Source organism: Somniosus microcephalus, chromosome 5, assembly GCF_052327205.1.
Source record: "Somniosus microcephalus isolate GS21.2 chromosome 5, FLI_Smic_1.0, whole genome shotgun sequence".
NCBI lineage: Eukaryota > Metazoa > Chordata > Chondrichthyes > Squaliformes > Somniosidae > Somniosus > Somniosus microcephalus.
In genome coordinates, this window is record NC_140991.1 from 6,015,602 (window position 1) to 6,028,269 (window position 12,668).

At 54.9% G+C, this 12,668-nt stretch overlaps 1 protein-coding gene across 2 annotated transcripts in view; it reads left to right on the top strand.

Moving 5' to 3' along the window:
* Positions 1 to 220: 220 nt before the first annotated feature.
* LOC147116840 (uncharacterized) overlaps positions 221 to 12,668 on the top strand; it is a 45,854-nt gene continuing 33,406 nt past the window's right edge. For both annotated transcript variants that reach the window (XM_085987095.1, XM_085987096.1), the window contains exons 1-2: positions 221 to 288; positions 6,593 to 6,712. In XM_085987095.1, coding sequence (XP_085843221.1) covers positions 6,634 to 6,712 — 79 coding nt within the window. In that variant the 5' untranslated portion in view covers positions 221 to 288; positions 6,593 to 6,633. The remainder of the gene's footprint in view (positions 289 to 6,592; positions 6,713 to 12,668) is intronic.

The window sequence follows — 12,668 nt, forward strand, 5'->3', positions numbered from 1 at the left end:
GACTCACTGCCCATTGGGCCATACAGACCCATCCTATAGACTCACTGCCTATTGGACCATACAGACCCATCCTATAGACTCACTGCCCATTGGGCCATACAGACCCATCCTATAGCTGTGGCCAGTTGGGGCACGTGGTCAAAGCAGAAGTCGGAATGTTTCCCGCGCGAATATCATTCTGAGGGGGCGGGGCAAAGGTCGGAACGCAATTTCCGGCAGCGGGCGGTTGCTAGGAGACACTCACAAACACCGAGAGAGAGAAAGAGAAAGAGAGCAACTAGAAGAATGGTAAAAACAGAGAGGGAGAGACTGGGATAATAGAGAGAGAGAGAGAGAGAGACTGGGATAAAACAGAGAGAGAGAGAGAGAGAGAGACTGGGATAATAGAGAGAGAGAGAGAGAGAGAGACTGGGATAATAGAGAGAGAGAGAGAGAGACTGGGACAATAGAGAGAGAGAGAGAGAGAGAGAGACTGGGATAATAGAGAGAGAGAGAGAGAGAGAGACTGGGATAATAGAGAGAGAGAGAGAGAGACTGGGACAATAGAGAGAGAGAGAGAGAGAGAGAGACTGGGATAATGGGAATAATACAGTGAGGGAGACTGGGATAATGGGAATAATACAGAGAGGGAGACTGGGATAATGGGAATAATACAGAGAGAGAGACTGGGATAATGGGAATAATACAGTGAGGGAGACTGGGATAATGGGAATAATACAGAGAGGGAGACTGGGAAAATGGGAATAATACAGAGAGGGAGACTGGGATAATGGGAATAATACAGAGAGAGAGACTGGTATAATGGGAATAATACAGAGAGGGAGACTGGGATAATGGGACTAATACAGAGAGAGAGACTGGGATCATGGGAATAATACAGCCAGAGAGACTGGGATAATGGGAATAATACAGAGAGAGAGACTGGGATCATGGGAATAATACAGAGAGAGGGAGACTGGGATAATGGGAAAAGCAGAGAGGGAGAGACTGGGAATAACGGAGGGAGAGAGAGAGACTGGGATAATGGCAATAATACACAGAGAGAGAGACAGAGACTGGGAATAACAGGGAGGGTGAGAGAGAGACTGGGAATAACAGAGAGGGAGAGAGAGACTGGGATAATGGGAATAACAGAGAGAGACACTGGGATGTTTGTGGATTGTGCATTGGAACACTTGATATGGTATTTGTGGGGGTTACCTCAGCACACTTGGCACGGTATCTGTGGCAATGCACTGGTACACTGGGTGCAGGGTATCTGCGGGCAATGCTCTGGTACACTGGGTGCAGGGTATCTGGGGGCAATGCTCTGGTACACTGGGTGCAGGGTATCTGCGGGCAATGCTCTGGTACACTGGGTGCAGGGTATCTGTGGGCAATGCTCTGGTACACTGGGTGCAGGGTATCTGCGGGCAATGCTCTGGTACACTGGGTGCAGGGTATCTGCGGGCAATGCTCTGGTACACTGGGTGCAGGGTATCTGGGGGCAATGCTCTGGGACACTGGGTGCATGGTATCTGAGGGCAATGCTCTGGGACACTGGGTGCAGGGTATCTGCGGGCAATGCTCTGGGACACTGGGTGCAGGGTATCTGCGGGCAATGCTCTGGGACACTGGGTGCAGGGTATCTGCGGGCAATGCTCTGGTACACTGGGTGCAGGGTATCTGGGGGCAATGCTCTGGGACACTGGGTGCAGGGTATCTGCGGGCAATGCTCTGGGACACTGGGTGCAGGGTATCTGCGGGCAATGCTCTGGGACACTGGGTGCAGGGTATCTGCGGGCAATGCTCTGGGACACTGGGTGCAGGGTATCTACGGGCAATGCTCTGGGACACTGGGTGCAGGGTATCTGCGGCCAATGCTCTGGTATACTGGGTGCAGGGTGTCTGCGGGCAATGCTCTGGTACACTGGGTGCAGGGTATCTGCGGGCAATGCTCTGGTACACTGGGTGCAGGGTATCTGGGGGCAATGCTCTGGGACACTGGGTGCATGGTATCTGAGGGCAATGCTCTGGGACACTGGGTGCAGGGTATCTGCGGGCAATGCTCTGGGACACTGGGTGCAGGGTATCTGCGGGCAATGCTCTGGGACACTGGGTGCAGGGTATCTGCGGGCAATGCTCTGGTACACTGGGTGCAGGGTATCTGGGGGCAATGCTCTGGGACACTGGGTGCAGGGTATCTGCGGGCAATGCTCTGGGACACTGGGTGCACGGTATCTGCGGGCAATGCTCTGGGACACTGGGTGCAGGGTATCTGCGGGCAATGCTCTGGGACACTGGGTGCAGGGTATCTGCGGGCAATGCTCTGGTACACTGGGTGCAGGGTATCTGGGGGCAATGCTCTGGGACACTGGGTGCAGGGTATCTGCGGGCAATGCTCTGGGACACTGGGTGCAGGGTATCTGCGGGCAATGCTCTGGGACACTGGGTGCAGGGTATCTGCGGGCAATGCTCTGGGACACTGGGTGCAGGGTATCTGCGGGCAATGCTCTGGGACACTGGGTGCAGGGTATCTGCGGGCAATGCTCTGGTACACTGGGTGCAGGGTGTCTGCGGGCAATGCTCTGGTACACTGGGTGCAGGGTATCTGCGGGCAATGCTCTGGTACACTGGGTGCAGGGTATCTGGGGGCAATGCTCTGGGACACTGGGTGCAGGGTATCTGCGGGCAATGCTCTGGGACACTGGGTGCAGGGTATCTGCGGGCAATGCTCTGGGACACTGGGTGCAGGGTATCTGCGGGCAATGCTCTGGTACACTGGGTGCAGGGTGTCTGCGGGCAATGCTCTGGTACACTGGGTGCAGGGTATCTGCGGGCAATGCTCTGGTACACTGGGTGCGGGGTATCTGGGGGCAATGCTCTGGGACACTGGGTGCATGGTATCTGAGGGCAATGCTCTGGGACACTGGGTGCAGGGTATCTGCGGGCAATGCTCTGGGACACTGGGTGCAGGGTATCTGCGGGCAATGCTCTGGGACACTGGGTGCAGGGTATCTGCGGGCAATGCTCTGGTACACTGGGTGCAGGGTATCTGGGGGCAATGCTCTGGGACACTGGGTGCAGGGTATCTGCGGGCAATGCTCTGGGACACTGGGTGCAGGGTATCTGCGGGCAATGCTCTGGGACACTGGGTGCAGGGTATCTGCGGGCAATGCTCTGGTACACTGGGTACAGGGTATCTGCGGGCGATGCTCTGGGACACTGGGTGCAGGGTATCTGCGGGCAATGCTCTGGGACACTGGGTGCAGGGTATCTGTGGGCAATGCTCTGGGACACTGTGTGCAGGGTATCTGCGGGCAATGCTCTGGTACACTGGGTACAGGGTATCTGCGGGCAATGCTTTGGGACACTGGGTGCAGGTTATCTGCGGGCAATGCTCTGGTACACTGGGTACAGGGTATCTGCGGGCAATGCTCTGGGACACTGGGTGCAGGGTATCTGTGGGAAATGCTCTGGTACACTGGTTGCAGGGTATCTGCGGGCAATGCTCTGGGACACTGGGTGCAGGGTATCTCTGGGAAATGCTCTGGTACACTGGTTGCAGGGTATCTGTGGGCAATGCTCTGGTACACTGGGTGCAGGGTGTCTGCGGGCAATGCTCTGGTACACTGGGTGCAGGGTATCTGCGGGCAATGCTCTGGTACACTGGGTGCGGGGTATCTGGGGGCAATGCTCTGGGACACTGGGTGCATGGTATCTGAGGGCAATGCTCTGGGACACTGGGTGCAGGGTATCTGCGGGCAATGCTCTGGGACACTGGGTGCAGGGTATCTGCGGGCAATGCTCTGGGACACTGGGTGCAGGGTATCTGCGGGCAATGCTCTGGTACACTGGGTGCACGGTATCTGGGGGCAATGCTCTGGGACACTGGGTGCAGGGTATCTGCGGGCAATGCTCTGGGACACTGGGTGCAGGGTATCTGCGGGCAATGCTCTGGGACACTGGGTGCAGGGTATCTGCGGGCAATGCTCTGGTACACTGGGTACAGGGTATCTGCGGGCGATGCTCTGGGACACTGGGTGCAGGGTATCTGCGGGCAATGCTCTGGTACACTGGGTGCGGGGTATCTGGGGGCAATGCTCTGGGACACTGGGTGCATGGTATCTGAGGGCAATGCTCTGGGACACTGGGTGCAGGGTATCTGCAGGCAATGCTCTGGGACACTGGGTGCAGGGTATCTGCGGGCAATGCTCTGGGACACTGGGTGCAGGGTAACTGCGGGCAATGCTCTGGTACACTGGGTGCAGGGTATCTGCGGGCAATGCTCTGGGACACTGGGTGCAGGGTAACTGCGGGCAATGCTCTGGTACACTGGGTACAGGGTATCTGCGGGCAATGCTCTGGGACACTGGGTGCAGGGTATCTGCAGGCAATGCTCTGGGACACTGGGTGCAGGGTATCTGCAGGCAATGCTCTGGGACACTGGGTGCAGGGTATCTGCAGGCAATGCTCTGGGACACTGGGTGCAGGGTATCTGCAGGCAATGCTCTGGTACACTGGGTGCAGGGTAACTGCGGGCAATGCTCTGGGACACTGGGTGCAGGGTAACTGCGGGCAATGCTCTGGGACACTGGGTGCAGGGTAACTGCGGGCAATGCTCTGGGGCTCTGGGTGCAGGGTATCTGCGGGCAATGCTCTGGTACACTGGGTACAGGGTATCTGCGGGCGATGCTCTGGGACACTGGGTGCAGGGTATCTGCGGGCAATGCTCTGGGACACTGGGTGCAGGGTATCTGTGGGCAATGCTCTGGGACACTGTGTGCAGGGTATCTGCGGGCAATGCTCTGGTACACTGGGTACAGGGTATCTGCGGGCAATGCTTTGGGACACTGGGTGCAGGGTATCTGCGGGCAATGCTCTGGTACACTGGGTACAGGGTATCTGCGGGCAATGCTCTGGGACACTGGGTGCAGGGTATCTGTGGGAAATGCTCTGGTACACTGGTTGCAGGGTATCTGCGGGCAATGCTCTGGGACACTGGGTGCAGGGTATCTCTGGGAAATGCTCTGGTACACTGGTTGCAGGGTATCTGTGGGCAATGCTCTGGTACACTGGGTGCAGTGTGTCTGCGGGCAATGCTCTGGTACACTGGGTGCAGGGTATCTGCGGGCAATGCTCTGGTACACTGGGTGCGGGGTATCTGGGGGCAATGCTCTGGGACACTGGGTGCATGGTATCTGAGGGCAATGCTCTGGGACACTGGGTGCAGGGTATCTGCGGGCAATGCTCTGGGACACTGGGTGCAGGGTATCTGCGGGCAATGCTCTGGGACACTGGGTGCAGGGTATCTGCGGGCAATGCTCTGGTACACTGGGTGCAGGGTATCTGGGGCAATGCTCTGGGACACTGGGTGCAGGGTATCTGCGGGCAATGCTCTGGGACACTGGGTGCAGGGTATCTGCGGGCAATGCTCTGGGACACTGGGTGCAGGGTATCTGCGGGCAATGCTCTGGTACACTGGGTACAGGGTATCTGCGGGCGATGCTCTGGGACACTGGGTGCAGGGTATCTGCGGGCAATGCTCTGGTACACTGGGTGCGGGGTATCTGGGGGCAATGCTCTGGGACACTGGGTGCATGGTATCTGAGGGCAATGCTCTGGGGCACTGGGTGCAGGGTATCTGCAGGCAATGCTCTGGGACACTGGGTGCAGGGTATCTGCGGGCAATGCTCTGGGACACTGGGTGCAGGGTAACTGCGGGCAATGCTCTGGTACACTGGGTGCAGGGTATCTGCGGGCAATGCTCTGGGACACTGGGTGCAGGGTAACTGCGGGCAATGCTCTGGTACACTGGGTACAGGGTATCTGCGGGCAATGCTCTGGGACACTGGGTGCAGGGTATCTGCAGGCAATGCTCTGGGACACTGGGTGCAGGGTATCTGCAGGCAATGCTCTGGGACACTGGGTGCAGGGTATCTGCAGGCAATGCTCTGGGACACTGGGTGCAGGGTATCTGCAGGCAATGCTCTGGTACACTGGGTGCAGGGTAACTGCGGGCAATGCTCTGGGACACTGGGTGCAGGGTAACTGCGGGCAATGCTCTGGGGCACTGGGTGCAGGGTAACTGCGGGCAATGCTCTGGGACACTGTGTGCAGGGTATCTGTGGGCAATGCTCTGGGACACTGGGTGCAGGGTAACTGCGGGCAATGCTCTGGGACACTGTGTGCAGGGTAACTGCGGGCAATGCTCTGGGACACTGGGTGCAGGGTATCTGTGGGCAATGCTCTGGGACACTGGGTGCACGGTGTTTGAAGGAGATACTTTGTTCACTTTCATGACATGGTACGTGTGGGACGTACATTGTTAAATTTGGTTTGTTTTGTGGTTCAGTTGGGGCAGCATGTATTTAGCAGTTGCACTCTGCTCGGTCGTAGTTCCTGGGATGTTCAGCTAGGCTGGTGGGACCCACGGGTTCTGCCTACATTTAGCTCATGCCATTGCCCTTCTTGGAGTCCTTTTCCCTGCCTCCGAGTCTCTTTGTTAAGTGCTGGGACCATCCCTCTTCGCAGTGTCTTCAGCACTACATTCAGCTCCGGGGCAGCTATTTCCCCGGTGATTAACTGGAGATAAATTCTCTCTCTGTTCCAGTGACGCTCCCGATCAGAGAGTTTTTTGATGCGTTTAACAACATGTCCAACCGCAAAGGAGGGAAATCAAAGCCCGGAGCTGGGAAAGCAACAAAGAAATCCAGTCAGGCGGCAAAAAAAGGTATTGAAAATACTTGTAGATATTGGATCACAAAGTACACAAAGCAGAAGTCTGACCGAGGGAGTCTGCAGCTGGCAGAAAGCACGGCTGCAAAGGGCACGCGATTTGAAACCTCCAAATCCTCAGCTTGATTGTAGGATTTTTGTGTTCCTTCCTCCTCCTTTCCACCAGTTTTCTCCTCGTCAGCAGCATCAGCGAAGGAGTGGAGAAAATTGTGAGCAAGACAAACATAGAAACATAGAAGATAGGAGCAGGAGTCGGCCATTCGGCCCCTCGAGCCTGCTCCGCCATTCAATGAGACCATGGCTGATCATCGACCTCAACACCACTTTCCTGCCCGATCTCCATATCCCTTGATTCCCCTAGAGTCGAAAACCTATCGATTATACTCAAAGACTCAGCATGTACAGCCCTCTGGGGCAGAGAAATCCAAAGATTCACAACCCTCTGAGTGAAGAAATTCCTCCTCATCTCAGTCTAAAATGGCCGACCCCTTATCCTGAGACTGTGACCCCTAGTTCTAGACACTCCAGCCAGGGGAAACAACCTCTCAGCATTTACCCTGTCAATCCCCCTCAGAATCTTGTATGTTTCAATGAGATCACCTCTCATTCTTCTAAACTCCAGAGAGTATCGGCCCATTCTACACAATCTCTCATCATAGGACAGCCCTCTCATCCCAGGAATCAATCTAGTGAACCTTTGTTGCACCACCTCCAAGGCAAGTATATCCTTCCTTAGATAAGGAGACCAAAACTGTGCCCAGTACTCCAGGTGTGGTCTCACCAAGGCCCTGTACAATTGTAGCAATACCTCCTTACTCTTATACTCCAATCCCCTTGAAATAAAGGCCAACATGCCATTTGCCTTCCTTATTGCTTGCTGTACCTGCATGCCAGCTTTCTGTGTTTCTTGTACAAGAACCCCCAATTCCCTCTGAACACCAACATTTAATAGTTTCTCGTCATTTAAAAAATATTCTGTTTTTTCTATTCTTCCTACCAAAGTGAATAACCTCACATTTCCCTACATTATACTCCATTTGCCACCTTACTGCCCAGTCACTCAGTCTACCTATATCCCTTTGCAGGTTCAATGGCCTGAACTTTAATCGGGAGAACAGGTTTCCTGCAGGTCCTGCTGAATTTAATGGCAGGGCCTGATTTGCTTTGGAAACCTCTGTTTCCCACCTGCAGCCAGCTAGATTGAGAGGTTGGCTGGCTGCGGCCTGGTAGGCCTTTGGCACTAGGCTGCAGAGAGGAGGCCGGGAGGGAGGCAAGAATCGAGATGGAGCTGGGGCGTGGTCGCGGGGGTGCCGGAGGAGCCCGGGGAGGGGGCCCTGGGGTCGGGGGGGGTGGGGGGTTAGTAGGGATCGATTGGGGGCCGAAGCAGCTGATTGGAGGGCCGGAGGTTCGGGGGAGTGTTGCGGAGTGATCATCAGAAGGTCGGAGCACCGTGTGGGGGTCAGGGGTGATCATCAGAGGGTCAGGGCACCGTGTGGGGGTCAGGGTTGACCATCAGAGGGTCGGAGCACCGTGTGGGGGTCGGGGGTGACCATCAGAGGGTCGGAGCATCGTGTGGGGGTCGGGGGTGATCATCAGAGGGTCGGAGTATTGTGTGGGGGTCAGGGGTGATCATCAGAGGGTCGGAGCACCGTGTGGGGGTCAGGGGTGACCACCAGAGGGTCGGAGTACCGTGTGGGGGTCAGGGGTGATCATCAGAGGGTCGGAGCACCGTGTGGGGGTCAGGGGGCGATCATCAGAGGGTCGGAGTATCGTGTGGGGGTCAGGGGTGACCATCAGAGGGTCGGAGCACCGTGTGGGGGTCAGGGGTGACCATCAGAGGGTCGGAGTACCGTGTGGGGGTCAGGGGTGACCATCAGAGGGTCGGAGCACCGTGTGGGGGTCAGGGGTGATCATCAGAGGGTTGGAGTATCGTGTGGGGGTCGGGGGTGATCATCAGAGGGTCGGAGTATTGTGTGGGGGTCAGGGGTGACCATCAGAGGGTCGGAGCACTGTGTGGGGGTCAGGGGTGATCATCAGAGGGTCAGAGCACCGTGTGGGGGTCAGAGTTGACCATCAGAGGGTCGGAGCACCGTGTGGGGGTTGGGGGTGACCATCAGAGGGTCGGAGCACCGTGTGGGGGTCGGGGGTGATCATCAGAGGGTCGGAGTATCGTGTGGGGGTTAGGGGTGATCATCAGAGGGTCGGAGCACCGTGTGGGTGTCAGGGGTGACCACCAGAGGGTCAGAGCACCGTGTGGGGGTCAGGGGTGACCATCAGAGGGTCGGAGCACCGTGTGGGGGTCAGGGGTGACCATCAGAGGGCCGGGGCACCGTGTGGGGCTCGGGGGTGACCATCAGAGGGTCGGAGTATCGTGTGGGGTCAGGGGTGACCATCAGAGGGTCGGAGCACCGTGTGGGGGTCGGGGGTTTTGCAAAATGGGACAAACACCCAATTGAGATCCTACATGCGGAATTCTGTAAAAGTATCCTCCGGACTCAAAGGAAAACAGTAAACAACGCATGCAGGGCGGAACTAGGCCAATACCCATTAATAATCACTATCCAAAAAAGAGCCACCAAATTTTGGAATCACCTACAAATGAGCAACCCCCAATGCTATCACTACGACGCCCTGAAATGCCAAGAGCTGACCATAAAGAAGAATACCCTCAGTCAACTAGTCCTGGGACTCAATAAAGTAACTAATAACAATACTAACAATAACCAGCCCCAGGACAGTGACAGGGTAACACAAAGAATTCGACCCAACACAATCGTCGCTAAGCAAAAGGAAAAATATCTGTCATATTGGGCAGAAACAACAAAAACCCAAAGCAAACTCAATTGCTACTTGGCCCTAAACAGACAATACAACATAGCTGATTACCTGACCATGGTAAAGGATAACAAACTGAGAAGAACCTTGACAAGGTACAGACTTAGCGAACATAGCCTAGCGATCGAAAAAGGCAGACACAGGCAGACCAGGCTGCCAAGAGAAGACAGGATATGCTCTCACTGCAGTCAGGGAGTAGTTGAGACAGAGATGCACTTCCTCACAGCCTGTGGAAAATACCAGGGCATCAGAGAGAATTTCTATCAAAAATTCTCACAAATATGCCCTGAATTCAGAAATCTGACTGACAACCAAAAACTCCCATTCCTACTGGGGGAGGAGAGAAGCTGTGTAACACTGGCGGCACACTATGTTACAGCTTGCCATGAACAGAGGGACAACCAGTAAACTAAGACAAGAGTATATATAAACAAGGCGAAAATATATTTATAAACTCAGGGATATACCTGTTTATACACTGTATGAATGGAACCGCGTTTATGTGTTCAACCATAAATGTATTTTGATGCTTTGGCAACATAAGATGTACCTTATCATGCCAATAAAGCGATTTGTATTGTATTGTATTGGGTGACCATCAGAGGGTCGGCGTATCGTGTGGGGGTCAGGGGTGACCATCAGAGGGTCGGAGTATCGTGTGGGGGTCGGGGGTGACCATCAGAGGGTCGGAGTATCGTGTGGGGGTCAGGGGTGAGCATCAGAGGGTTGGAGTATCGTGTGGGGGTCAGGGGTGACCATCAGAGGGTCGGAGTATCGTGTGGGGGTCAGGGGTGACCATCAGAGGGTCGGAGTACCATGTGGGGGTCGGGGGTGACCATCAGAGGGTCGGAGCACCGAGTGGGGGTCAGGGGTGACCATCAGAGGGTCGGAGTATCGTGTGGGAGCTGGGGGTGATGATCAGAGGGTCGGAGTATCATGTGGGGGTCAGGGGTGACCATCAGAGGGTCGGAGTATCGTGTGGGGGTCAGGGGTGACCATCAGAGGGTCGGAGTATCGTGTGGGGGTCAGGGGTGACCATCAGAGGGTCGGAGTATCGTGTGGGGGTCAGGGGTGACCATCAGAGGGTCGGAGTATCGTGTGGGGGTCAGGAGCGATCATCAGAGGGTCGGAGTATCTTGTGGGGGTCAGGGGTGACCATCAGAGGGTCGGAGTATCGTGTGGGGGTCAGGGGTGACCATCAGAGGGTCGGAGTATCGTGTGGGTGTCAGGGGTGACCATCAGAGGGTCGGAGTATCGTGTGGGGGTCAGGGGTGACCATCAGAGGGTTGGAGTATCTTGTGGGGGTCAGGGGTGACCATCAGAGGGTCGGAGTATCGTGTGGGGGTCGGGGGTGACCATCAAAGGGTCGGAGTATCGTGTGGGGGCCGGGGGTGACCATCAGAGGGTCGGAGTATCGTGTGGAGGCCGGGGGTGACCATCAGAGGGTCGGAGTATCGTGTGGGGGCCGGGGGTGACCATCAGAGAGTCGGAGTATCCCTTTGACCAAACTTTTGGTCACTTGTCCTGATATCTCCTTACAAGGCTCGGTGTCAATTTCTGCCTGATTATATATTATGAAGCGCCTTGGGACATTTGACAACATTAAAGGAATAATATAAATGCCGGTGGATATTTCTTTGGAGAAATTGAAGGAGTACTTATGTGTAAGAAATGTCCCGATCACAAGGGACAGGGTATCACTATTACACACCGGGCTAGTAGGTATAGGGCAGTGCGAGTTAATGTCCAAGGGATACGAGTGGCCAAACCACTTAAGCGAGCGGCTGACGTTACTGAACCCGAATAGGTATCGGGGCAGACCTGAATTCATAACGCCCTCAAATACCGTAATCTCAGCAAGTGGAGATCAGGAATAAAAACAGAAAATGCTGGAAACACTCAGCAGGTCAGGCAGCATCTGTGGAGAGAGAAACAGAGGAGGAATTTTCCCAGCCCTGGGGAGGCGGGACTGCCGGGAAAATGGCAGAAACTGGAAGCGGGTAACGAACCCGCTCCCAACCCGCCTCCGTGCCATTTTCCTGGGAGGCGGGTCCTCAACTCACGCAGGGACCCGTCTCCTCGAGGCAGCAAGGGGATTAGAGCCAATTAACTGCCTGTTAACAGGCAGTATTGAGGATTATCCCCATTTTACCCTTGCAAGTGCGGGCTCCCCGACGGCTGTGAACCTCGCCAGGGTCAGCGAGGCGAGCAGTGGGTCTCCGGGGGTGAGAGGGATCGAAAAGTGCGCTGTGGAGGTGAGTGATGGGTGCAAGTGTGGAGAGGTAAGTATGAGAGGTGAGTGTAAAGTGTTGGAAAAAGTTTACTTACCTTTGTTTCTTCCTGCAGGTTTCAACCCTTGGGGATCCGGAGGTGCCTCATCTCAGCAGCAGAGATGACAGAATGGCTGCTGCATTCTCAGATAGAGATGACAGAGTCGCTGCTGCATTCTCAGATAGAGATGACAGAGTCGCTGCTGCATTCTCAGATAGAGATGACAGAGTCGCTGCTGCATTCTCAGATAGAGATGACAGAGTCGCTGCTGCATTCTCAGATAGAGATGACAGAGTCGCTGCTGCATTCTCAGATAGAGATGACAGAGTCGCTGCTGCATTCTCAGATAGAGATGACAGAGTCGCTGCTGCATTCTCAGATAGAGATGACAGAGTCACTGCTGCATTCTCAGATAGAGATGACAGAATGGTTGCTGCATTCTCAGATAGAGATGACAGAATGGTTGCTGCATTCTCAGATAGAGATGACAGAGTCGCTGCTGCATTCTCAGATAGAGATGACAGAATGGTTGCTGCATTCTCAGATAGAGATGACAGAATGGTTGCTGCATTCTCAGATAGAGATGACAGAATGGTTGCTGCATTCTCAGATAGAGATGACAGAGTCGCTGCTGCATTCTCAGATAGAGATGACAGAATGGTTGCTGCATTCTCAGATAGAGATGACAGAATGGTTGCTGCATTCTCAGATGTAGCAGCCATCTGATTTCTGCTGAGAAAAGAGGTTTTGGTGAGCCTTCTGTGCAAGGGCTCACCTTAAAACAGGGATTGTCGGTGTTTGGCAGCTTCTCTAAACTGTCAAACGCTGACAATTCATCTGTCAAA